Here is a 24,364-nt window from a genome sequence, read left to right on the forward strand (position 1 = left end):
AGCGCGGCTGCTGGAGGTGAACGCTCATGAAGGCTACTCGAGCAGGGTCGTGGCTTCGCTCTGGGCTCCCTGGCTGGGCCTTGGGGCCCTCAGCAAGGACTGGTCAAGTCCCCAAGTCGTGGAAACAGCCCAGGAAGGACTTGCGCGGGGAAATCAGTCCGGGCCCCGGGTGGCGGGCGGCGACTGCTTGGGTCAGACCCAGCGCTGGCTTGTCTTCCTTTGGGCTCTTCCGCCAACGGTTCGGGTAGCCAGAAGCTTCCCCGAGCACAGCGGCTTGCCACCCGCGGGCGCGCCAGTGCTTATCTCCCTGTCGCGGTGGTTAGCAAGCCGCCCATTAGAGCCGTCGAGTTCACACTCAAATTGCTTTATGCCTGGAAACAGAAATCTAAGCGTTCACCCTGGATTCCTGGAGCCACGATGCAATATAAAAGAAGGGTAATAACGTGTTAGCTGTAGGCAACAATTCCCTGCATCAAAAGAACCCTTTACTTAACAGGCTTTTTTCCATTTGTACGTACATATATACCAAGAATTCACTGAGCTCCCCATTGAACCCAGCATTTCAGAAATTTCCATGTGATCTGCTACTCAGAGACAGATACTGGCGCGGTCTGGGAGTCACAGCAAAATTGCAGCCCCTGTCGCTTGCTAAACCCAGGCAGGTGAAACCCGTCGCTCCCACATCCCATGATGGACAGGCTCCTGCCCCCCCCCGGGCGTTTGCAGTGGGGCCACTTTTCATACTTGCGAACGTCTCCGAAGGCTGTGGCAAAACCCCACCCTTTGTCTTATAAAGCTCAGAAGGGGAACACGATCCCAAGACAGGCTCCCAGGTAGGCTCCTCAGATCTCCCAGGTGCACCGGGCTGCAGCAACTTTCCTCCCTACGGAGGTGGAGGGGGTGGGGGAGCCCCTACGCGCAGGAGTCCGGGGAGCGAACTCTAAAGCTACCAACTGTCGGGGCCTGCTCTCCACGGGGCGGGACCGTAAGGAGAAGGGAGCCCCTGGGAGCCACGGAGAACCAGGCAAGATTGAGCGAGAATTCCAGTGGATCAGAGTCCCAGCCACTGCATGGGCCCGGAGCTGGAGGCCTGGCTGTAAGGGGTTTGAGGGATTATTCTTCCTTCGATTTAGGTCAGCCTGAGGATCTGTAAGTCACTGAAGAGTTCCCTGGGAAGGGAGGGCAGCGATTTCCCTTCCAACGAGAGAAAGCCAGAGAAAGCCTGAGGGGCGAGCAAAAATTTGGGGGAGGTGAGCATTCCCTTCCCCTCGCCCTTGGTTCCTGGATGGACCCAGGCCCTTGCCAACAAATGATAAGTCCTTTGGGGAATGCCAGAGAAAGAAACTGGCAGGTGAGGGAGAGAGAGGCCCGTGAGCTCTGGAGGCAGCGCCGTGGTAGTCGTGTGGAAATTGAATCTACGCACGGAGGGCGCATGTGATCAGAATGTAGGGGATGTGTCATCGGAGTGTAGGGGATGTATGTACTAGTGTGTAAGAGTGAGAGAGAGAGAGAAATAAGTGACGGGCAGAATGGACGGATGGATCACACCCGACGACTATTTCAAAATGCAGGGTTTGGTCTCTTCTACAAACTCATAAATCTCACACAGCTTTCACTTATTCATCCCTTGAGACCTTAGCCAAACCGCACTCCTAGTTCAAGTTCGAAGTGGCACTGGAAACAAAAGCAGGCAGTGATTCCGGCGTTGCCGGAAAGGAGGACCACAAAGCCTCCTCCCTCGTCTCCCCTCCCGGAGCCGGGAAGCCAATGTGAAGATCAAAAGCTTCCTCATCACCCTGGCGGGGGGCGCCCCCAGCCCTGACAGAGGCTGACTCGAGGGGGGGGCAAGGGGGGGTCTGTGGGACTCTGGAGCAGCGAGGTTCCTGCCAACCTTTCCTTGCATCCCGGGAAGGCACGGGCGTGGGTCATTTTTCCCGTGGGTTCTCCGAGTGGTGTACGTATTTGTATTTGGCCTTTCAGGGCCACCGCACCTGCCCCATGGCTCCGTGGTCCATTAGGCCAGTAAGCGTCCGGATTGAGTAACTGTGGGCTCGGCCAGCCCAGGGCCACCAATTCGGTCCTACCGGAGGGCGCCTCCAGCTGGGCCTCTCTTTCGGGGCTGGGGTTCTGCAAGCGCTCCCAGGGTCTACGTGGTTTCGTCGACCCTCTGGGCGGGGACGGCCTTTCTTGGAAGCCTGGGGTTAGTCCTCCCGAGCCTCTGGGTGTGATCGGGGCAAGGAGAGGAGAACAGAGGAGAAACCTGCTGCTTGCTAGGAACCAACGTGCTAGCCGGCCTGGGGCTAGCCCGGGCAGGCGAGACAGGAACCTCTTACACGGGAGCGATCGGCCCTGACTCCTCCCCCCAGCCCCACACTCCTGCGTCCCACTTGCTCCGGGGAGGAGGCGCCTCGCGAGGGGCCCCACGACTCCCTGTGGTCTAAGCGCAGCGGCAGGCTGCTCTGGGTCTTGCTTTCCCAGGGCAGATGGGCCAGGAGGGCGACTAGTGCGCCTCGCCGATCCAGGCCATTGGCTGCGAAGCGAACGCTCGGCCATGATCAGCGGGATCCCCAGCATTGACCCGAGTTGACGTCGGGATACCCCCGCGAAGTGACCGCCACGTGAGAAAGCCTGGGCCGCGTACAATGCGCCGGCGCCTGGTTAGGGCCGGGCGGGTGCTCAGGGAGCCAGGCCTGCGCTGTCCGCGGCCTCATCATTCATTTCCCTGGACGTGCTGGTAAAAATGCATCAAAACAGGCTGCGGAGCGCGGTATAAAAGCACAGCGGGATGAGCTGCTTTCCAAAAAGAATCTCGGTGATTGGACCGGGCTCGGCGTGATTGACAAGAGCTTAGTTTGGTAAAGGGAAGACACGCAAGCTTTCACAGCGGGATCCCTTTTCTAAAATATATCACACTAGCCTTTGAAAAGCGCCGCACACTATAAGGAAATAGCGTTTCACGGCTCGCTTTATGGTGCGATGACATTTCTTTAAAACACAGAGAAGATCAAAAAAAGGGAGAGAGAGAAATAAAATGTGTTGCAAACACAATGTTTTAATTAGTTTATTCTGCGCTTTGCTTTTATCTGACGTATACATTGCGGGTTCCCCTTTAATTAAACAGCCCCTCTCGAGCGGCGGCGGCGGGCAGGAAGGGAGGCGAGGCGCTGCGCCCCTCCGTTCCCTTTAGGAAAAACGCGAGGGCTGGCTGGCCCCAGAGCTGAGCTCGCAGGCCCCTGCGCCCTTTGGGCCGCGAGCAGCAGCCTGGGGCTTTGGGCTTTCGGGAAGCCGCGGGACCGAGCGCCCCACGGGGGCAGAGGGGAGGGAGGAAGAGGAGAGGAAGGGGAGGACGTTTCCCCTCCAGGGAACCGAAGGGAATGGAGGCCGGCCTAGGAGCTTGGGCTCGGCGCCAACCTCCAATCCCCTCCCCTTCGGGCTCCCCTCACTGCGCCCCCCGCCTGCAGCCAACGTCCCTCCTCCCCCGGCCTTCTCGGGTCCCCAGGCCGGTTGGGGAGGGGGGAGCAACAAGCACCCGAGGAGCTCTAGGGGCTCGGGGCTCCGGGCTCCGACTTCCGGCTACTTGGTCCTCCCCGGGTCCCAAAGTAGCGGATCCTCTGATTCCAGACCAACAGGAAGGGGAGACTTCGCCAGCATCTGCCCTCTGAAAGCGCGGGCGCCCCAGGCGCTGTCATAAGTGGCGCCTCCAGAAAGGAGAGGGAGAAGCTAATGGTAGGATGTGCTGTGAGCCTAAGCAAGGCCTATTCTTACACACACACACACACACACACACGTGAACACACACAAATACACACACACTCAGAGCTTACTTTGGGGGAAGCTGTGCAGCCTTCAGCTCCACTAGTACCCACCCTCTCCCTCCCATACCCGACACCAGCCCGGCCTCGGCCTCAGCCCGGCCCTAGAGCCTGGCGTACCGACGGCCCCCCAGCCCGGGCAGCTCTCCATCCTTGTGCCCCAGCCGTAGGCAGTGATGCTAGGCTTGTTGTACTAGGCCTTAACCTCATAGGGCATTGTTTATTCATTTGGCTGGGGAGATCAGAAAACCCAAAATAGAAACCTGTGGAATCCGGGGAGGGAAGGAGGGAGATAAGGGGCGCACCCCAGAACCTAAGCCAGTAAATCGGTGGACTAGTCATAACGCCTCTCTTCTCCCTTCCACATGTGTTCCTCCTTCGGAAAGTGGAACTGGAAGGCAAGGTTTCCTGCCTGGGAACTGGGATGGGGGTGAGGCCAGACCCCACATGGCTGGGATGCCTCCTTTCTCCAAGGAAAATTTCCTTCTGACATCTTCCCACTCAAGGATGGGAGACAGAAGGCAGGGCTGAGCTGCGGGAGAGCTCTGGGGCCTGTTCATGCAAAGAGGTCTGCAGTGTTGCCTCTCTTTGGGAAAGGGAAAGACCCATTGCTTCTCCCACCAAATATTTTTAAGGATTGGAGTTTAAAAATTGGGAATTGTCTGAAATTTGTGGTCTTCAAAATCAAGGACTCCTTTTTCAATCCTGTACACTGTCTCCATGTAACGTGCATGTCAGCAGCATAGGATGGGTTTGGATGGAACTTGTAAAACAGCTGCAAAGCTCATTTGATAATCATCAGAATGATTCATTTAATATGTGGTGTCTATGAATCCGGAAGTTCAACAATACAGAGATTGTGCACGATGTGCTTTCTCCATCGTACTATCCTCCAAAGTTTCTTTTTCTTTCATTAAATCATTTGTTGGGGACCCTACATTATAAAAACAATCAGCAAAGATTAAGTGATATGTGTGATGACAAAGTAGGGTCAGATCAGTTTCCAGAGCAGTTTGCTGCCCCACTTTTTTGACCTTACACCCCAAATCATGATTCGGACCTAGCAACCTGTAGAATGACAACATAACGTGAGAAATGCAGCACCCGTATGGGACTGAGCTATAAAGCACTATCCCAGAGCTAAGTGTGTGTGTTTGTGTGTGTGTGTGCGTTTGTGTGTGTGTGTGCATGTACGTATTTCGGGGAGTTGTGGAATTGAGAAATTAAGAATAATAATAAGCCTCCAGTTGTTACCAAGTAATCTTTAAAATTGTTTTAAAGGGGCCAGAATGTAAGTAATATTAAACGGAGCCCTTAGTCCTGAAGGCAAAAATTGCAGAAGGGGACAAAAGGAAAATATAATGGAAGAAGCCACTCCCGGAACTGGAAAAATAAGGACTCAAGCTGATTTCTTTTTTCCTCACAAAAAGATAAACTCTTCTATAAAAGTTCCATCTGGGTATTCATTTCAGCAAATAAAGAAGCTCTCTGCTAGTTACCTGAAACTTCCAAGTGATAAAATCCTGTTCATGAAAGGTTTGTTCCAGAACTTCAAATCCTGCCATTTGTGTTCAGGGTGTTAAGTTGTTTTGCTGCTTCATGTTCAAGTCCTATACTGTTTACTCTTGTATCCCCCACAAGACCTAAGGCAGTGTCTTGCACGTAGCAGGCAAACTGTAAATATTTTCTGGATAGAGTGAAACCGTATTGGTCCTGTAAAAACAAAAGGTTTTTCTAAGGGAAAAAAAAGGCTACGTTTCAAATCATGCTGCAGCTCGAGCTGCAACCACTTGTCCCCATATCTCTCTGCCCTTCTGTAACTTCCAGGAGATGTCCCTGGAGCCTGAGACAACTGCGTGTTCCCTGCACAGCGCTGTTCCTTGTAATCATCTGGGCCCTGAGAGGCATATGGTTCCCCTCATCAGTCCTGGGGAGTCCAGCTAGGGTGAGGGGTGGAAGGGGACAGCAAAGAAAGTCAACCCCCATCCCCTTCTCCTGTCTTTTGGAAGGAGATCAGGACTGGGCTGGGTAAAATGGACAGAAGTGGGATTAGGACAGCCTTTTTCTTCAAGCAGCTGCATCCCTCACTATTTTCCAGTGGAGACTTTGTTCTGGAACAGCTTAAGTGTAGCTCTTTCTTTGAACTCAAACCCATAGGACCAGTCTTAGGAACAAACCATTTCTTGACCAGAAGCCCTTGATTTCTTCTGCCTCAGACCAGGGCACGGCAAGGGTTCGTTTCTAGAAAGTAGAGAGTGAGGCAGGAGTTGAAGGTGAGGTTTTCTTTCATGGGAACCTCTGGTGAGCAGAGGGAACAGAGAGGGATAGCAGTCTGGAGTGGAGACCCCAAGTGTCCTCTCAGAGCACACCAAGTTAATGTTCTCTTTGACCTGGGTAGTGATGCCAGGGCCAAGAATGTAAGTCTGGGATGGTTGCAGGTTGGGAGCAAAGAGGCTCCAAATAGTGACCTACTCTAGTCCCGTTCCCTGACTAGAATCCCCTGGGAGCTGGGGATTCCAGTGCTTCCGGAGCAGGCAGGCAACTCTTCCCAAGTTTGAGGAGGAGGTGAGGTTTCTGTATATAGAATATTATATATTGCACTTTAACTCTCTGATTCAGAACCACAAAAATAAGACATCAGGCCAGAGTTAGAGCTTTTCAGGGTGTGCACAACGAAAATGGGTTCTCCTCCACACCTAAGGGGCATACTAGAAGCTGGGGAGGACAAGCAGGTGCGTACCCGCCTCTCAGTGGTTAAGGGCTATATATAAACCACCCAGCGGGCTCCTTGCTTCAGGGGCCAGTGGAGGCTCCCTTGGCTTCAGGAAACCAGTCCTGGAAGAAGGAGGGAAGGAAAGGTGAGAGAGAAAATTAGTGAGCTTTTGGTAAAGGGATATTTAGGGGATGGGGGTAGAAAGGTCTTCTGGAGTGTTCTTGAGGCCACTGAGCTGAGGACAGTTTGGGCCCTTGGAACTAGCGCTGAGGGAGTAGCAAAAAAAATGTTCTAGACCATGTTTCCCCCCCTTCATTTAATAGGTAGATGGGAAGAAGGTCTCTCCAGAAATGTGTGATGGGTGGGGAGGCAGGGGAGGAGCAAAATGGATGTCTCCTGATAAAATGTGCTTCACAAGGCCCTTGGTCCTGAGGAAAACGTGGCCTTTAGCCCTAGAAGCTGCAAGAGGGGGCTTCTGCGCAGCTGGTGTTGACTCCTTGCCTATGTTGAGGTCGAGGTCAGGAGAAGGACAGGGCTAGGCAGAGGGATGGCCCTCAAGGCCCCACCTGGGGTGTTCTTGCTCAGATCAGGCTTTTCAATACTTGAAGGACTGTCTGTTAAATTGAGAGAAAGGGGGGAGAAAAGATAAAGTGTAGAGGTCTTGGGGGCCAGGTTGGAGTGGAACCCAGACCCTGGGAGAGGGGAAGGGGCCCTGGGGTGCATACACTGAGAAAATTAGGTAAGGATTCACACGGCAGTCCTGCTGGGGCAGTGATAAGTCAATGCACTGAACTTAGAGGCCAACAGTGCATGGGTCTTCAACAGTCCCATGTAGCCTTGTAGATGCTAGCACAGAGGCAAGCATTCAGGGCAGGTGCTGTGAGGGAAGTGCTAGGGCCCTGGTGAGGGAAGCACATGGGCTCTGTGAGGAAAATGCAAGGGCCCTCCTGAGGAAAGTGCTCAGTCACTGTGGGAGAAATCCCAAGGGCCCTGTGAGGGAAGAAGCTCAAGGGTGCTTGAGGGAAGTACATGGGTGCTGTGAGGGAAATGCTTGGGGCTTCCCTCAAGGGGTTAGGGGCCTGCTGGTGGGGGGAGGCAGGAGCTTGAGGGGATGGGGTTGGGGGCTGTGGCTAATCCCTGAGTTCTGTTGCCCCCTCCCAACCTTCCAAGAGCTGAGGGTTTCTCAAGGCAGGGCCAGGAGACGCTCACTTTAAAATATATATATATATTTATTTGTTTGAGAGAGTGAGAGAGCACCCGAAGCGGGGGGCAGGGGGAGGGGCAGAGGGAGAGGGAGAAGCAGAATCCCCGCTGAGCAGGGAGCCTGATGACTGCAGGGCTCGATCCCAGGACCCTGGGATCATGATCTGAGCCAAAGGCAGATGCTTCAAACACTGAGCCACCCAGGCGCTTGGAGAGGCTCACTTTAAATTTTATGTCGCCCACCACAATCTCACCAAGATGCTCCTGGCTGGCCCTCTAGAAGAGAAGTGGCCCCCTTGAAGAGAAGTGGCCCCTGGCACCCTCAGCGAGCTGGAATGGGAATGTTACCCAGAGCCTTTCTTGGGCTTGCCTTACTTTCTTGGCCTTACTGGGGTCACCCGATTCCCAAGCTGATTTTCCACAAATGGCACCTGAAAAACCCAAGGTGCAAGAAATGCCTCTTTCTCCCCCCTCCCAGGGCATGTGACACCTTGTAAGGTCACATCTCCATTAGGAGAAAATTTAGCGCATCTAGGCTCATCTAGGCCAGACTCCTGAACTGTAGGGTTACCAGATAAGACACAGGATGTCCAGTTAAATTCAAATTTCAAATAAACATCAAATAATCTTTTCATACATGTACCTCCCATGCAATATTTGGGACATCTTTATGCTCAGGAAAAATCCTTGGGGCATCTGGGTGGCTCAGTCTGTTAAGCATCTGACTCTTGATTTCAGCTCAGGTCATGATCTCAGTGTTGTGGGATCAAGCCCAGCATGGAGCCCCACATCAGGCTCCGTGCTCAGCAGGGAGTCTGCTTGAGGATTCTCTCTCCCTCTCCCTCTGGGCCCTGCTCCCAGTGCTCTCTCTTTCTCTCTCAAATAAATAAGTAAATCTTTTAAAAAGTGTTGTTTATTTGAAACTCAAATTTACCTAAGTGTCCCAGATGTATGTGGTAAATCTGGTAACCCTCCTTGAGTGGAGTGTCTCCTTGTATCTGGAGGAACAGTTGGTCTGTCAGCCTGTGCCAAGTTCAAAAGGTGAAGAGTCGTTGGCCAAAGTTGAGTCTGAGGGCCCAAGACAGAGCAGCGGGAAGTGAAACTTTTAAAGGTAACACTTGGTAACATCCATCTGACAAGAGTTGAGGAGGGAGAGGGAGAGACATATCTAAGAGGACAAGGTGACGGGGTGCCTGGCTGGCTCAGTCAATAGAGCATGCAACTCTGAGGACGCAACTCGTGATCTCAGGGTTGTGAGTTCGAGCCCCACACTGGGCATAGTGCGTACTTAAAAAAACATGAGGACAAACTAAGGCCGTAGCTGAACAACTGGGTTGTTGGGGGCACCTTGGAATCTTTATATTAACCTACTTTTGTAGTTTAAAGGAGGGGCATTCAGGGGCACTGGGGTGGCTCAGTTGGTTGAGCATCCAACTCTTTGATTTTGGCTCAGGGCGTGACCTCAGGGTTGTGAGATCGAGCCCCACATCAGGCTCTATGCTCAGCGTGGAGCCTGCTTGGGAGTCTCTCTCTCTCTCTCTCTGCCCCTCCCCCTGCACTCTCTCTCTCTCTCTCAATAAAAAAAATTTTTTTAAGGAGGGGCATTCAGAGAGGGACCCTAAAAATCCCTGCCCAAGTGTATTCACTGATGGCATTTTTCTGTGGGAGAAAGAGAGGGGGCGTTTTGGGGAGAAGAGGAGATGGGGGGTTCCAGGCCCTTACTGAGGAGGGACAGTTGAATTGGCGGAGAAGAGACCTGACATCTCTGTTCCTCAAAGCCTCTCAGGCCTGGGGAATTGGGGTCACTTCCCTTGGGCTTCCTGAAGGCAGGCTGCTCATTGGACTTAGCCTAGACTCACATGCTTAGCTTAGTTTGGGGGCTGTGGTTGCCCCTCAGGGCTCAGTCACGCAGAAAGGGTCAATAAAGTATGTATCCCAGGCCAAAGGAGAAAGACAATAAAACCACCCTCCGGGTCAGAGGTCACCTAGTCACTGATTGAGATATTCACAACTCTTTTTCCTCTCTCCTCTCTTCTTGTCCCCTCTAGCTCTGGAGGGCTGGTCCTCCCTTGCCTCTTTACTTTGCGCCTTTCTCCAAAGCCAGAGTTATCCCCGGAAATCAATGAGGTGTGAGGCTGAAAAAAAAAGTGTCGTGTAAAATGAAGCTTGAAAAAACTGGAGAGGGATGGTGGATGAAACCCCCGCAGTTAAGAATACTGAGCCTCCGGCGCCTGGCTGTCTCAGTTGGTGGAACCTGTGACTCTTGCTCTCTGGGGTTGTGAGTTCGAGCCCCAGGTTGGGTGTGGGGTTACTTAAAAATAGAATCTTTAAAAAAAAAAAGAAAGAAAGAAAACCTAGCCTTCGCAGAGGCTGCTGCCCAGCTATTCCAGGAATCAGCAAGCTTTTTCTGTAAAGGGTCAGATAGAAAATATTTTAGGCCTTGCGGGCCACATTCAGTCCCTGAAGTATAGTCTCCCTCACCCCTTTCTTCTCCTCCTCATTTTTCTGCTGCTAACTCCTTGAAGAATTAGAGCACATACACACACACAGTCTTCGCTCGGGGGGGCGTACAAATGCAACACAGGCTATGGGCTAGATTTGGCTTGCCAGTTGCCAAATCACATTCAAACTAGAAGTTAGTCTAATGTACCCCTACTCTGTCTTGCTTGGAGGTGGGGAAAGCAAAGGGGGAGACGGGGGAGGCTGTACTTTGTTTTCATATCAAAGCCCTTTTCTCCCATCCCCTCACTAGGAAAGGACTACACCGGTCACTCCAAACCCAATACAAAAACTCAGGCAATTCGATTTTACAAAATACCCTTCCTGAACTGTATGAAGTTCCTTGGGAGTTGAATGGGCAGGGGACAGCATTTTTTTAGGTGGCAGGAATGCGCCCTCTCAGCGTGGGCAAAAGAGAAGATCATTGGGGTCCTGCAGCCTCTGCCCCCAGGGAGGAGGGAAGGAGGAAGAGGGAATGGTGGAAAGGGCCTGGACTAGGGGAATGGAGCTTGGCGACAGATGTACCATGGGGGCCCCAGACCTAAGCACCGCGGTTGAGATTCACCGCCAGAATCCTCAATGTGGCCCAGAGGTGCCCCTCCTGTCACTTTGGGAGCAGGATCCTGTCCCAAAGCAGAGAAATGAAGCATAGTCTAGCCGCTTTATTTTGGAGCTGAGATCATTCACATTTCAGAACGAATGGGGCATTTTGGCAGCTGGAAAGAACTTGGGGTCCTGAGTAAATGTGTGCTTCAGAACGTCAGGCAAGCTTCACAACCCAAATCCATTCTCCTTCACCTATCTCTTCAGGTCTCTGGGGAAAGACCTGTGAACACCGATCAAATGCATCATTGTGTATTGGGTCTCCCTCTCCCCTTGCCTGGGCACTACCCACCTACAAGGGGTTCTGATCCCAAAGGGGAAGTCCTCTTCCAATGTGACTTGTCCGGCTGGCACTCAGAGCCACTGCCAGTGTGCCTTAGAGCCTGGAGGCTAACAGCTAGGCACCCCGAGAGCAGTAAAGATGGTGGCAGCAGGACCTGGTGGGCCACAACCACGGCTCACTAAGAAGAGCCTTGCTCCCGGACTCCGAGAGCACTGCCCACGGCCCACAGCTTCGCTCCATTTCCTGTATTCCTGGGGCTCTCCTCATAATCCCAAACTGGATTCTGATAGCTCTAGTTCAATTCCCTGCCTTCCTTCTCCAAGTTCAATCCTATTTACTTCACTTTAGCCTGAGTCTCTGAAGTTCAAATTATATATATATAGATATATATATATATATATAATCTGCACAGCCTTGATTGACAAGTACAATGAAAATGTCTCATTCCTGTCTGGTTTGCATTTCATTACATTGGTCAGCGATGTGTCTTGGACTGTAGCACAAAGGCAAAACAGATTTTTTAAAAGGGCTGATGAACAATATCTATTTGCTCATTCTATATTGTATTTTCAGGGCATTTAGGGCTTATAAAATATGTGTCGAATGATGGGAGTGTGGTGAAAACTCTAATGTGGCCAATCAAATCTGGAGCCCAAATGAGCGGGTGGCGAGTGTGTCCGCAGGTCCCGGGGCTCCGGAGATCGATAGTTGAGCTCAGCCCCTGAAGCCAATTAAGAGCTTTATCTTAGCATAAAAATAAAGAGGAGTTAAAAACGCATTCCTTTCCCAGCTTTCTTGCCCTTCATTTTTTATCGCGATGTGCAGTTTTTCTTTTAAAAAGATCTGGGACTCTGAAGAAAGGGTGGGGATTTATGTAAAGAAAGTGTCGTTTACCAGGAAGAAAAAAATGCGAATAATGGTGAGTTTCAAGAACATGTTTCAACGAGAAACACTCTGTGCTCCAGTAGGAAGAAGCAGGGGCACCAAATTCAGCGTCTTGGAATAATTCCCTTCCTGGATTCAAAGATTCATTTATTGAAATAAATCAGGAAGCATTGGCAGAACGGAAATCCGCTTGCTGGGTTTAAAGGGTCTTTAAAATGTTGCGAGTGTTAGATTGCAAGTCTTTTCTAAATACAAAACAGAAGAAAAGACCGCAGTGTTTCCCTTGGACTTAAAGAAAATTGCTAGGTCTCCGACTTAGGATAAATTTCATGTCCGCCACAGAAAATGTGTTTAGAAAGAAATCCTGCCCGATAGCACAGCGTGCTGTACATGTTTTGTTTTTTTGAGGAGGCTGGAGTGAGGAAAAAAGTGACGCAGAGTGGGGTCTGGGTTATACAAAGTAACCAGTTCGTCCCTACTGCCTGTCTGGACGTTCTGTTTCCCTCCTGCTTCTCTGAGATGAATCCTAAAATTCAGGCTCAAAAGCTTTGCTTGTTTGGCAATGACCGGTTTCACTGATTTTATTTATTGCTTCAGATTTGGGCATGAGAATAAATCTTTTTCCTATTTACTGTTTGAACTCAGTGTGAGGGAACGGATCCCATTATATTTCCTATCCATACAGACATGTGGATATTTAGACCAGACCACATACAACTGGGGGACGCATAAAAGAGATTTATTGGTTAATTTACGCTGCCTAATACACATGTAAACCCCAGTAAGCCAAGGCTGCCGAAGGAGCCTCGGTTATAGCGTAAAATAAGACCCACGACCCCTGGGTTCCAGTTGCCCTGCCTTGGCCAGCCCCGTGATTCCTTTCTCCACCTGAGAAACGAGGGAAGGAGAACTCCTGCCTTCGCTCTCCAACCGGAGTGCAGGCAAAACTTTTCTTTGCTTTTCTTTTTCGGCCACCACTCTGCTTTCAGACACAGCTCCTCAAAGCCTTCTGTGCCCCGAAGTTCTTCCCAGGGTCTCCTCCGAAAAGCAAGTTGAGGGGTGAGGGCTGCAGGTAATCAGGGAAACTTCGCTGTATCATTATTACTATTATTGCCTAATAGGAGTGGTTTGCTTTGGGGGAGAGGGCTTTGTTTTCATGTGCGGTAAACTTGCTGTATCTGGGGTATTTCGCCTTCTGTTTCGAGGGTCAGGGTTCCCCCTCCTGCCACCCAAACCAACCAAAATAGAATCCGAAATGGTCTGCCTCTGTCCTGCTGTTCACAAAGCCCCCAGCCTCGTCCTCTCGGGACCATCTGGGGACCCTGCGCCTCCTTGAGCAACGACACCCCCTTAGAGTCGCACACTCGGGCTGGGCCGGGCTGTCCCAGGAAGGGCTCCACCGCCCGGGGTTTTGGCCTGGCTGAACCGCCTCAGGTCGGCCCCTTAACAAGCATCCCCCCTCCCCACTTCTCGGTTGATGATCTAATTGAATTATGCCTTTTTGTTCCAGGGACTACAGAGCACGTGCTGGAGGCAATTAATTATCGGAATGTGGCCATATCAAAACGGACACTGGGCACCGGGTAGGTCAGCAGCCGCAACATCCCCCTGCCCTGCGCTCAGGACCCCTCCCCCAGAAGGGGCCGGCTGGGCTCCCTCGGCCGCCTTCCTCCCTCGGCCCCTCGCCCCGCTGCCCGCCCTGACTCCCAAACGCGCAAGGCCCCAGGTTCTCGGGGGTACCTGGCTCGGATCCCCGCAAACCCTCACATCAGCGCTGGCGGTGCGAGGGCCTGACAGCCCCCCTTCCAGCCGCCCCCCCCCCAGCCTCGGGAACCGCTCTTCTCTGCACTGGCGACCGGGGGAAATCCAAACTTTTTCTATGCAACTCCGCGCCCAGGGTCCGTGGGGGTCGGTGGGAGGTGAAGAGAGGTAGAGGGAAGGAAGGATAGAAAAGGCAAAGTGAAAAGAAAGGGGGAAAGAAAGAAAAGCAATCCTTTTAGTAAACCTGACTCCAGGGAATTCATTTGCATGATTTAGGCATATTTGTTCTTCTCTGAGCCCCCCCCCCCCGCAAAGAAACCTTCTGCTGAGCGACACTGAAACCGTTCTTGGAGAGCCTATTTTCAGTAGATGTAATCATTTAAGTCAGTAGTGAACTCACCTTCCAACCTGGGGAGAGAGCTGTGGATGGAGAGGGAGAATTGGGGCAAGTTTGATGGGAGGGGGTGACGACGGTAAGTGTGCTACCGACAGGGATTCCCCCCCAGCAAAATGGTAAAGAAAGAAGGTGAAGTCTTGGCCAGGCCAGGCGGATTGGGGGCAGGAAGTGAAAGGCTGCAGTTATAAAGCGCTGCTTGAGGCTGTCTTCTCCAAGCGCCTCTGAACTTGATCAGATGTTCTGTTTCCTACAGAGAGATGGCGGCCACGCTGTGAGGCTGACTCAAGGCGCAGACTTTGGGGGCTCAGCCCTGTTCGGGATGTGACAATCACAGCCATCTTTCTGTGGGCCTTTTCTTCCACTTCCACTCTCCTGCATTCTTTGCAAATGCCCTGCCGGACAGAAAAATGAGTGGATTTATAGCCCTGTCTGAACCTGGCCATTAAGTCCAGAAAGACCTAGCACCAGGCCGGGTGGGGGTGGGGTGGGGGTGTGTGATTCAACACACAACTCTGGAAAGTAAATCCTCAAGGGGTAAGAATTCCCTGAGGTCACCGTGTGCTTCTCTGGGTAGGAGTGGAAGAGAGCAAAGTGTTGGCTGTTCAGAGGGAAGAAAATACCACCTCACAGTCTCCATTCCTGCCCCCCCCCCACTTTTGCATTTGAAAATGTTGAGAATTCGAAGCCGATTACCCTTTGGGTTGGAAGGTTGATCCAGTGTGTGTCTAGTGAGTTTGCTATGTAGTGCGTTTAGTGTGTTGTGTGCGTGTTTTGTGTGCGCAGGCTAACTGTATTGTGTGTGTTTAGTATTTGTACTTGGTTTGCTGTGCTGTGTGCGTGTGTTTACTCTGTTGTGTGTTCGGTTTGTTACGTGCCTATGTTTTTACTGTTTTGTGTGAAGTTTGTTGTGTTACTGGGTTGTGTGTGCTTACTGTTCTTAGTTTTGAGTGTTAACTGTGCTGCGTGAGTGTTCTCAGCTAGGGGCTTGCCTTACCGTGTGTATGTTTGCTGAGTTGTGGCTGGTGTGTCATATATGGGGGGGCAGCGGCAGCGGCGAGTATAGCCACCACTCACAAACTAAAGAGTCAACGTTTGGCTCAGACGGAAGTAAGGGAAATCGGCTCTAATTGTAATCGTTTCTCCTCGTTTGGGCCGCGGACGGCCAGCAGCAGCTCGCGGCCCGCACGGCGAGCTGGCCGGCCCGGGTCCGTGCTCTCAGAGCCATCAGGGCCCACGGTGGCGTGTGAGGACGCGGCTAATGGGCCGTGAACCTGGAACTGCTACGCTCGCCCCAGGATCGGCGCCCTGCGGCTGCCGAGAGGGCGCTTTCTCAGGCCGGTGAAGCGGCGGGGGCCCAGGCCGGGCTGGACGTCCAGCGCCGCGCCGACGGTGGGAACGATCCTCGCGGGGCAATGAGTGCGTTTGGCCAAAGCGGGTAAAGCGCGTGAGGGGTGCCTGCCCACCTCGGGCCGGAGGGAAGCCAGGGAGAGGCCCGGCTCCGCCCCGCCGGCCGCTGACTCGAGCCTGGCTCCAGTTCCCCTCAGCAGCGCAAGCTCCGCGGAGCCCACTCGCGGGCGCCCGGCAGCCGCCGCCGCCTCACCTGCCAGGCGCCCGGCTACGGCCCAATCAGCGGCGGTCGCTCGGCTGCGGCTGCCATGTTCCCCGCGCCGCGCTGCCAATCAGTGTGGCGGCGGCCAATGGGCTGCAGGGCCGGGGGTCAGGTGACCGCAGGCCAGCTGGCTCCCCATTGGCGCGCGCCGCGCGGCCTCCCGCTCGGTTTATGTGAGAGGAGTGAGTGATTGACTTTATCAGTCCAAGGACGTTACTCTGGAGGCGAAGAGGCTGGGACTCGCGCGGCGAGCGGCGAGGACCGAGCCTGCCTCCAGCCCGCTGCCTGCCCGCCGGCCACGAGCCGGCTCTGCTACTAAGTGCAGCCCAGCCGGGAGGCCCGTGCCGAGGGAGCCTCCTGGCCCCGCGGTGCTGCGCTCTCGGGGAGAGGAGGGGTGCCCGGGACCGGATTGGCCAACTCCGCCCTCCACTTATTATTTTGCTTATTTTTCTTTGTGCGCGCCTGTTAGTTTGTTAAACCAGATCTAGCCCCAGAGTCTTTTCTCCTCCCTTCTCCCCGCTCCTTCTTCCCCCCTCCTCCCCCCTCCTGCTCCTCTGTTTCCCCTCCTCCCTCTTATCCCTCTGCAGGAGACTCTCACAACGACGGAAAGTTGCAGCCCCTGGCACCGCCTTGGGGGTCTCTCGGCAGTGTCCAACCGCCGCCACCCCTCGCCGACTACGGCACTTCGGAGATCTCCTCCTTCGCCCGCAGCCTCGCTCAATTCAGCGGTATCGCCTGTGCCCAGAACGCCCCACCCATGACGATGCTCCTGGACGGAGGCCCGCAGTTCCCTGGGCTGGGAGTGGGCAGCTTCGGCGCGCCGCGCCACCACGAGATGTCCAACCGCGAGCCGGCGGGCATGGGGCTGAATCCCTTCGGGGATTCGCCCCACGCCGCCGCTGCCGCCGCCGCCGCCGCCTTCAAGCTGAGCCCCGCCGCGGCTCACGATCTGTCTTCGGGCCAGAGCTCTGCGTTCACGCCGCAGGGCTCGGGTTATGCCAACGCCCTGGGCCATCATCACCACCACCATCACCACCATCACCACGCCGGCCAGGTGCCCAGCTACGGCGGTGCCGCCTCCGCTGCCTTCAACTCCACGCGCGACTTTCTGTTCCGCCAGCGCGGCTCCGGGCTCGGCGAGGCGGCCTCGGGTGGCGGGCAGCACGGGCTCTTTGCCGGCTCGGCGAGCAGCCTGCACGCTCCAGCTGGCATTCCCGAGCCTCCCGGCTACCTGCTCTTCCCCGGGCTGCATGAGCAGGGTGCCGGGCACCCGTCCCCCACAGGGCACGTGGACAACAACCAGGTCCACCTGGGGCTGCGCGGGGAGCTGTTCGGCCGCGCCGACCCGTACCGCCCGGTGGGCAGCCCGCGCACGGACCCCTACACGGCCGGCGCGCAGTTCCCTAACTACAGCCCCATGAACATGAACATGGGCGTGAACGTGGCGGCCCACCACGGGCCCGGCGCCTTCTTCCGTTATATGCGGCAGCCCATCAAACAGGAGCTGTCGTGCAAGTGGATCGACGAGGCTCAGCTGAGCCGGCCCAAGAAGAGCTGCGACCGGACCTTCAGCACCATGCACGAGCTGGTGACACATGTCACCATGGAGCATGTGGGGGGCCCGGAGCAGAACAACCACGTCTGCTACTGGGAGGAGTGCCCTCGCGAGGGCAAGTCCTTCAAGGCGAAGTACAAACTGGTCAACCACATTCGAGTGCACACGGGCGAGAAACCCTTCCCCTGCCCCTTCCCGGGCTGCGGGAAGATCTTTGCCCGCTCCGAGAACCTCAAGATCCACAAGAGGACCCACACAGGTAAGGGGGAAGGCAGGCGGGCGCGGGATTCACCGCGGCACCGCGCCACGAAGCCGACCTGCAGCGAGAGGGAGAGAGGGGTGGCGACCAAAGAGAGGGGCGGCGCCCCGCCAGGGCCGTACGGAAAAGAAGCGCTGTCAGTGTCCCTCCACCCCTCGCCCTCCCCGCTCCGCGGCGCTTTTGCCCAGTTCTAACTTCCCGGGCAGACGGCTCCGCGGTCTCAGGAACTAATTGGAACCTTCTCGCGCCCAGGAACAAACTGGCGCCGCCTCTTTTTGTCTCTCTTTTCTGGGTTACTAGGAAGGGACTCCGAAAGTGATGAGAGCAGATTGCTTACAAGCGACTTAGCTCTCGGCACACATTCGGGGAAAGCAACCATAGAAATGCTAATGAAAACTAACTTTCGGTTACTTCCGCTCTTTTTTACCCTTGATTGGCACATCTCCTAATTAAATGACTGATACTTTTGTCAAACTATTTTTATTTGGAGTTCCAGGTTCAATTCAGTCCTTCGGGAGGAAAGCTAAAGTAGAAAAGGCACCTCAGTTTCGTGGCTTGTTCCGAACATCTTGTAAAAACTGTCCGGAGCCCCTGGGTTTATATAGTTTTCTCTTTTCGAACGTTAAGCACGACGACCCATGGTTTTTAATACTGGGTTTAGCAAAAGCGCCGCATTTCAAAGAGGCGAATTAAAGGTACAAAGAAGGGACTGAACGTGATAGTCCCGTCCCCGGTCCATTGTCCCGCCCGGGCTGGGTTACGTCGCCGAGGTAGCGGCGGAGCGTGGCCACGCGTTGGGGGCCCTGGGCTGGGTGGGTTGGAAGCACAAGTTAGGGGAAACTTTGGAGGAGCCAGAGGCTTCCCCATCCTGCGCGAGAACAAAGGGACGCGCAGGTTCGGGGCCGGCCCTGCCCCACCCCCGCCCCGACCACCACTTCCCAGCCCAGCGGGCTCAACCGGCGCTCTCCATTTTTCTCCAGGGAAACGAGATGCCACAGCCGCCCCCAAGTCGGCGCTCCCTCTCCGGCCAGACCGCCGGGCGCTCCGTCTCCCGCTACTGGGCCCTAGGAAGCCCCGGGCCCTGACCATATCTTCCCCCCTCTGCGTTTTTGCCTCTTGCAGGTGAGAAACCGTTCAAATGTGAATTCGAAGGCTGCGACAGACGCTTCGCCAACAGCAGCGACCGCAAGAAGCACATGCATGTGCACACCTCGGACAAGCCCTACATCTGCAAAGTGTGCGACAAGTCCTACACGCACCCGAGCTCCCTGCGCAAGCACATGAAGGTAATTACCTCTTTATTAGCGGTCGGAGGTTTATAAACACTCGGCCCGACAGCGGGCCGCGGAACGGAAGCGCCCGCGCTGCCAACCCTGTATCTTCCACTTTATATCCGATTTGCTCCAGCGGTGACACCTTGAACCCACTTTGGGCACCCGGGGGCGGGGGCGGGGGAGAGCACAGTGGGGAGAGCACAGTGGGGAGGAGGAGGGAGCAGAGGGAACAATTGGTTGTTTACTGGGAAGCTCTAACATAGCTCGCCAGGGCTTGAGGTTGTAGTGGCCGCCTCTTCCCGGCACAGCTGGCGGTGGAAGCCCCGGCGGTGGGAGCCCCCACCGCCCGGAGTACCCGCGCCGAACCCGGGAGTGGGTGGTTCATTCGCTCTTCGGCTGCCGATCAAACAATAGGGCCGACGAGCGTGGTCTGATTCCCACGCATTTGTCTGCGACCTCGCAGCGCCCAGGGCGCCTGTGCCACCTCTCTCCGTACCTGCTTTCCCAAGCCGAAGCGGGGTTGGTGAAACCTGGGCCGGGAGGGAGGATTTTAGAGGCCCCCAAAGACTAAGTGCTTATCCCACTCCATCCGCGGAGAAAGGGCATGAGTAAGACAGGGTGCTGTATTCCTTTTCCGTAATGCTAGTCTTAGGGCTAAAACTGTTTGTTGGCGACCATCTCCGGGTTTTCTAGACACCAGTAATATGGAAATTAAAAACAACCCCCAAATCAGCAGCAGTTCTTGTTTAAGTGGGTCATTGGGCGGTCTTGCTCTTATAGTGCTCGAATTCTGCTCTTGTTTTTGCTTGCACAATGCCAGTTGGAATTATATTCATTATAATATATACATGTTAATTTTAGGTTCATGAATCTCAAGGGTCAGATTCCTCCCCTGCTGCCAGTTCAGGCTATGAATCTTCCACTCCACCCGCTATAGCTTCTGCAAACAGTAAAGATACCACTAAAACCCCTTCTGCAGTTCAAACTAGCACCAGCCACAACCCTGGACTTCCTCCCAATTTTAACGAATGGTACGTCTGAGGACAAACACAAACACAAACCCTGTTAACCATAGAATGGACCAAATGCATTTTAAAAAGGAAACTGAGACCAATCAGATGGAAATGGAGTTTTTAAGGCAAGAGGCCATATGTAGGGTTACATCTTGTTAATTGCAATTGTCCAGGAAGGTTTTGGGGCAAGATCCAAAAATAGCCATGCCCTTTTCTCAGGATTAGAAAATATGTTTTGGCATTTGAAGGATTTTAAAAAAAAATCTTTTTCACTGCTTTTTCCTCCCTTTTTCTTGCTCTCTGCACACCCCATTCCTAAACTCCTTCAGCTCATTTTAACACTTGTCCTGTTTCTTGAGAGGAAGTTATAGAAGGCTTGGTGGTGGTGGTGATGTTAAACTGATGGAAATTCTTCGCCTTAGTGGTGATTGTTTAAACTCTCACAGTCTTAAACCGTGCCAAAGTCCTGTTATGTCTTGAACTTTTCCTCAAAGCATTACACTTGTGAATGTATTTTTGTCTAATGGGGTCGAAACTGTTGTTCAGTATTTTTTCAGGCTGAGGATGTGATGTTACTCTACACAGATTGTGACGTTTAGTATACAGTTGCCTTTTGTAATAACTTTTTTTTTTGTAAATACATATCCATTGATGCCATATTTATCGTTTGTAATTTAATTATTGCTACAAGTGCCGGGAACTGAACAATATTTATGGAAAAAAATGTTTTCTAACAAATGCTGTACAGCTTTTGATTATAACTGCTTTAGCATTAAATTTTATTGTTTTGAAAGAAGAACACAATTTACAGTTTTTGAACCACTGACTCCTTTCTCTTGTTTTGTAACAGCCTCCTTCTACAAAGAGGAGACGTAAGCAAATGAAATCTTGTTTGTTGGTATTTATAACTCACTCAGATCCCTTTTTTAATTGTTAAATTATTTTTCTATTGCAGTGTAGATTCCTTACAGTGTCAGTTTCCATCTGGGGAGACCCTCCTTTTTTTATCTGTAGCTCAGATGGTTGTTTAACTGCGAGTTTAAATGTGTTTGTCCTGGATTTTCGGCATGCAAATCAAATACTACTGATCAGTTCAGTTAGTGGCCATGACATCTCAATCTTGTATTTCAAAGACTGAGAAGCTGGATTTAATCATCCCTGCCCTACATATATAAACATAAGGTAACCTAATGAGTTTTATGTCCCGTAGTTTTTTATTACCTTACATAAAAATGAACATTGTGGCAGGATGCATGTCTGTGTATTCTATCAAGAGACCACCCATATACATATATATGTTTGTATCTATGACTTATCTAATCTGCCTATCAAATCTATCTAGCTATCTATATATTTTCAAAAGTAAGCGTATGTCTGAAACAGTGGTGATAAGGCCAGTTGAGCCCGCTTACTTGTGGTTAAAGTGCTTCTTAAAAGAACCGTAGTCCATTTACAATTTTGGAAGGCAAAGGCTGATTTGTTCTGCTGTATATAGTTCAATTCATAATTATCAGTTATTCATAACATTTTTATAGTGGTGTAATAACTGCAGCGGTTCTGAAATGGTATGATGGAAAGAAAAACATTTGCAAAATATGTATTTTTAAAGTTCATGGTTTGTAGGCACAGATGTTAAGAGCATTGTTTCCATTAAAATCAATAACAATGAAAAATGGTTGTTTGCTTTGTGATAAAATATTAACAATCCATTTAATCTTCAGTGAAGCAACTCATTTGGACAAACAGTTCTTTTACAGTTGTTATATGAAAAAACTGATTACTATATTGTGGGGTTGGACTGGGTAGAGTATTGACTTTTTTTTAACTAATTTAGGGTACTGTTTAATATTGAGAGCCCAGTCTCTGCATGAATAACCAGCTTGTGAATCAGCAGATAGAATGGTGGAGATAAGGAATTGTAAAGAATTTAGAAATGTAATGAATAGGCTTAAGTACCTCCTTCTCTTGAAGGGGCAGTGCTCTAGGTTTTTTTGGTGGCCGTCAATTTGGTATTATACATAATTATTTTGAATTATAGAATTTTGTTTATTGTTCTTTTTGAAGAAATAAAGTCTTGGCACATCTTATTTATAACATTTTTGTATTCAGTGCCTGATTTTTTTTCATGTTCAAATAAATCAACCTTATATTGAAATGCTCAGAGAACTTCTGATAATTAAAAGAAACTTTGATTTCCTGGATACAGTTGAAGCAGTCTATTTTAAGTTATCTACTGATCTTTGTCAACAATTATTGACAGTTTCTAATTGCAAATTGCTTTGGATGCAGTTTTTTGTTTGTGGAGAATGGGGTTTTTTTGCACTTCCTCCACCAGTAGACAAGGCAAGGGCCTGAATGCCCTGAACAGAGAGATTGGGATGACTTCACAAGTGATGAGCAGGTAACCTGGTCAGTCCACCACTCCTACCCCAGACATTCCAATCTTGACCTTGACATTGAGGGTGCTGGACCAAATTCCTATTTCAGGATTTTTCCTTCATTTCAAACCAGAGGCCGTTTTAAATGCTCAGCAGGTTTGCAGAAAGTGTATATTCATAATATTGGTGCTGAATGTCTTCCAGCCTAAGTCTGAATAGTGTTTTTAGTCTGAAATATGCATTGAACTTCCACAGTTTACTGTTTTCTCCATGAATTTCCTCTCCATCCCCAACTTAACCTAATCTTAAGTGGGCGTTGACTGGTGGGTTGGTTGCAGGAGTCTCTCAGAAACTTGCTTCTCCTCCCTGCCAGTAAAAATACTAAATATCTCTTTAGGAGACATAAAGAAGAGTTTGATTTTTCCTTAGGCTTGGTTTTATTCTACCATAAAATTTTACAGTAAAGCATTGTGTCCTAAGAGGGGAAGATAACCAATTAACAATGATGATAAGCAATATTAAGTAAAAACTTAGCTGCCCCTCTGCGTGATTTCCTCTAATTCTGGTGTAGCATCATGTTTATCAAATAGCCTATGTCCTCTGCCCTGTCATTTGTTGGCAAAGAAAAGTTTATTTTAGTAGAAAACTTTTCACAGATTTTCTTCCTGTAATCTGACTCTGGGAGTGCACATTTATATTCTTGAATTTTCAGTAAATCCCTTAAAGAATAAGCACCCCCCCCAAACAAAAAACCTTGCAACCCTAAAGATGGATCAGCTGGAAACCATGAATGTCAACTGGCCTCTTAGTGATCTACCTGTTATTTTCCTTCTTGCACCTGGTAAGACCTTTGTTAAAAGTCCATTATCTTTTCGAAAATGGGTGGTTTAGCTTAAGATTTCCACTGTTGGGTGGGGAAAGGGGAGGGGTCTATTTCCTAGCCGGCGGAAGTCTGGCCTTCATCCAGTTTGGAAGGTTAAAGATCAGGGTCCAGGCAAAGCGGGGCAGTGGGTCTCAGCTACTGCGAAGGTTGGAGAGCGAACAGGGACCGCCTCCGCTCACAAAGCCTCCCTGGAAAGTAGTGCTCAGGACTTTCTCGCCCCTCCCCCCTTCTTGCCGCCTGCTGTCCCCTTGCCGCTGCGCCCCTGGCACCCTCTCCTCCTCCTATAAGCTCCCCCCTCCCCCGCAAACAGGAGAAAAGTCGAAGGGCCTCTTGCCACTCAAGTTTCTGTAAGAATAGCCACTGGCGTGCCCGTGCCCCGAAGGGCGGGTTCTCTGCCTGGCAGCTAGACTGCTTTTCTCTCTGGCTGGCTGACCCCGAAGGCTTTGCCCCGGGGATGAGGCCAGGCGTTTCGGAAGTCAGGGCTCCCGCTCCGCGCTCCTCGGGCCTCTCGTCGGGGCGCCCAGGGTCCCTGTGCACACACGAAGCTTTTGCAAGTCCCGGTCGAAGCTCGGGCCGAGGGGGAGGGGACCTCGTTTCCTAGGGTCAATTCTCTCGCGGTCTCGGCCCGCTGACCCTTTGACCTCCACCTACAGGGCCCTTGGCGGCCGTAAGCCGGCGGTCGCCCGGGTTCCGCGGACGCTTCGCGCCCCATCGCCTCCCGGCCTCATTAGGCCGGCGGGGCTGTAAAGCAGGAATCAGCCGCTGCCTAATCCGGACCTGGGGTCAATACGAGCCCAAACAATGGTGAGCTCCGAAGGCCACAGCGTAGCGCTGGCCGCAAACTTTGTGTTCCATTCATTTTCTCCAGGAGGTGGGGGTGGGAGGAGGGAGGGAGGCACTCGGACGCCCGGAGGCCGCTCCCGGCTGCCGCTGCTGGGGCTCCTAGGCGGGCATCCTCTAGCTCGGCCCTCCCGGTTTCTTCGCAGGGCTTGGGGCGGGAGGAGAGTGAGGCCCGGGGCCTGGTTGGCGGCCCGTGTGGGGGTGCAAGTGTCCGAGGGCCGGCCCGGAGGGGGCCGCCCCCGCGCCGGGAGCACACTTTGAAGTGGGTTTTTAGCGCGCACGTGCGAGAGCCGGGCTGGGGCGGGAGCGAGGACCCGCTGCGAGGAAAGAGTAAGCTCGGCCCGGGCCCCAACCCCTCCCCCGCTCCCCGTCGCTCGGGCCTTTTCAAGCCCGCCGC

General features: G+C 52.3%; 1 protein-coding gene across 3 annotated transcripts in view; it reads left to right on the forward strand.

The window, feature by feature from the left end:
- Positions 1 to 15,982: 15,982 nt before the first annotated feature.
- ZIC3 (Zic family member 3) overlaps positions 15,983 to 24,364 on the forward strand; it is an 11,462-nt gene continuing 3,080 nt past the window's right edge. For 2 of the 3 annotated variants that reach the window (XM_019800377.2, XM_034648746.1), the window contains exons 1-2: positions 15,983 to 17,579; positions 18,702 to 18,865. In XM_019800377.2, the coding sequence (XP_019655936.2) occupies positions 16,523 to 17,579; positions 18,702 to 18,865 (1,221 nt within the window). In that variant the 5' untranslated portion in view covers positions 15,983 to 16,522. Of the gene's footprint in view, positions 17,580 to 18,701; positions 18,866 to 19,714; positions 21,793 to 24,364 lie in introns of those variants that run through there. The other variant, XM_002919914.3, reaches the window with a different exon arrangement.

This window comes from Ailuropoda melanoleuca, chromosome X, assembly GCF_002007445.2.
Source record: "Ailuropoda melanoleuca isolate Jingjing chromosome X, ASM200744v2, whole genome shotgun sequence".
Lineage (NCBI taxonomy): Eukaryota > Metazoa > Chordata > Mammalia > Carnivora > Ursidae > Ailuropoda > Ailuropoda melanoleuca.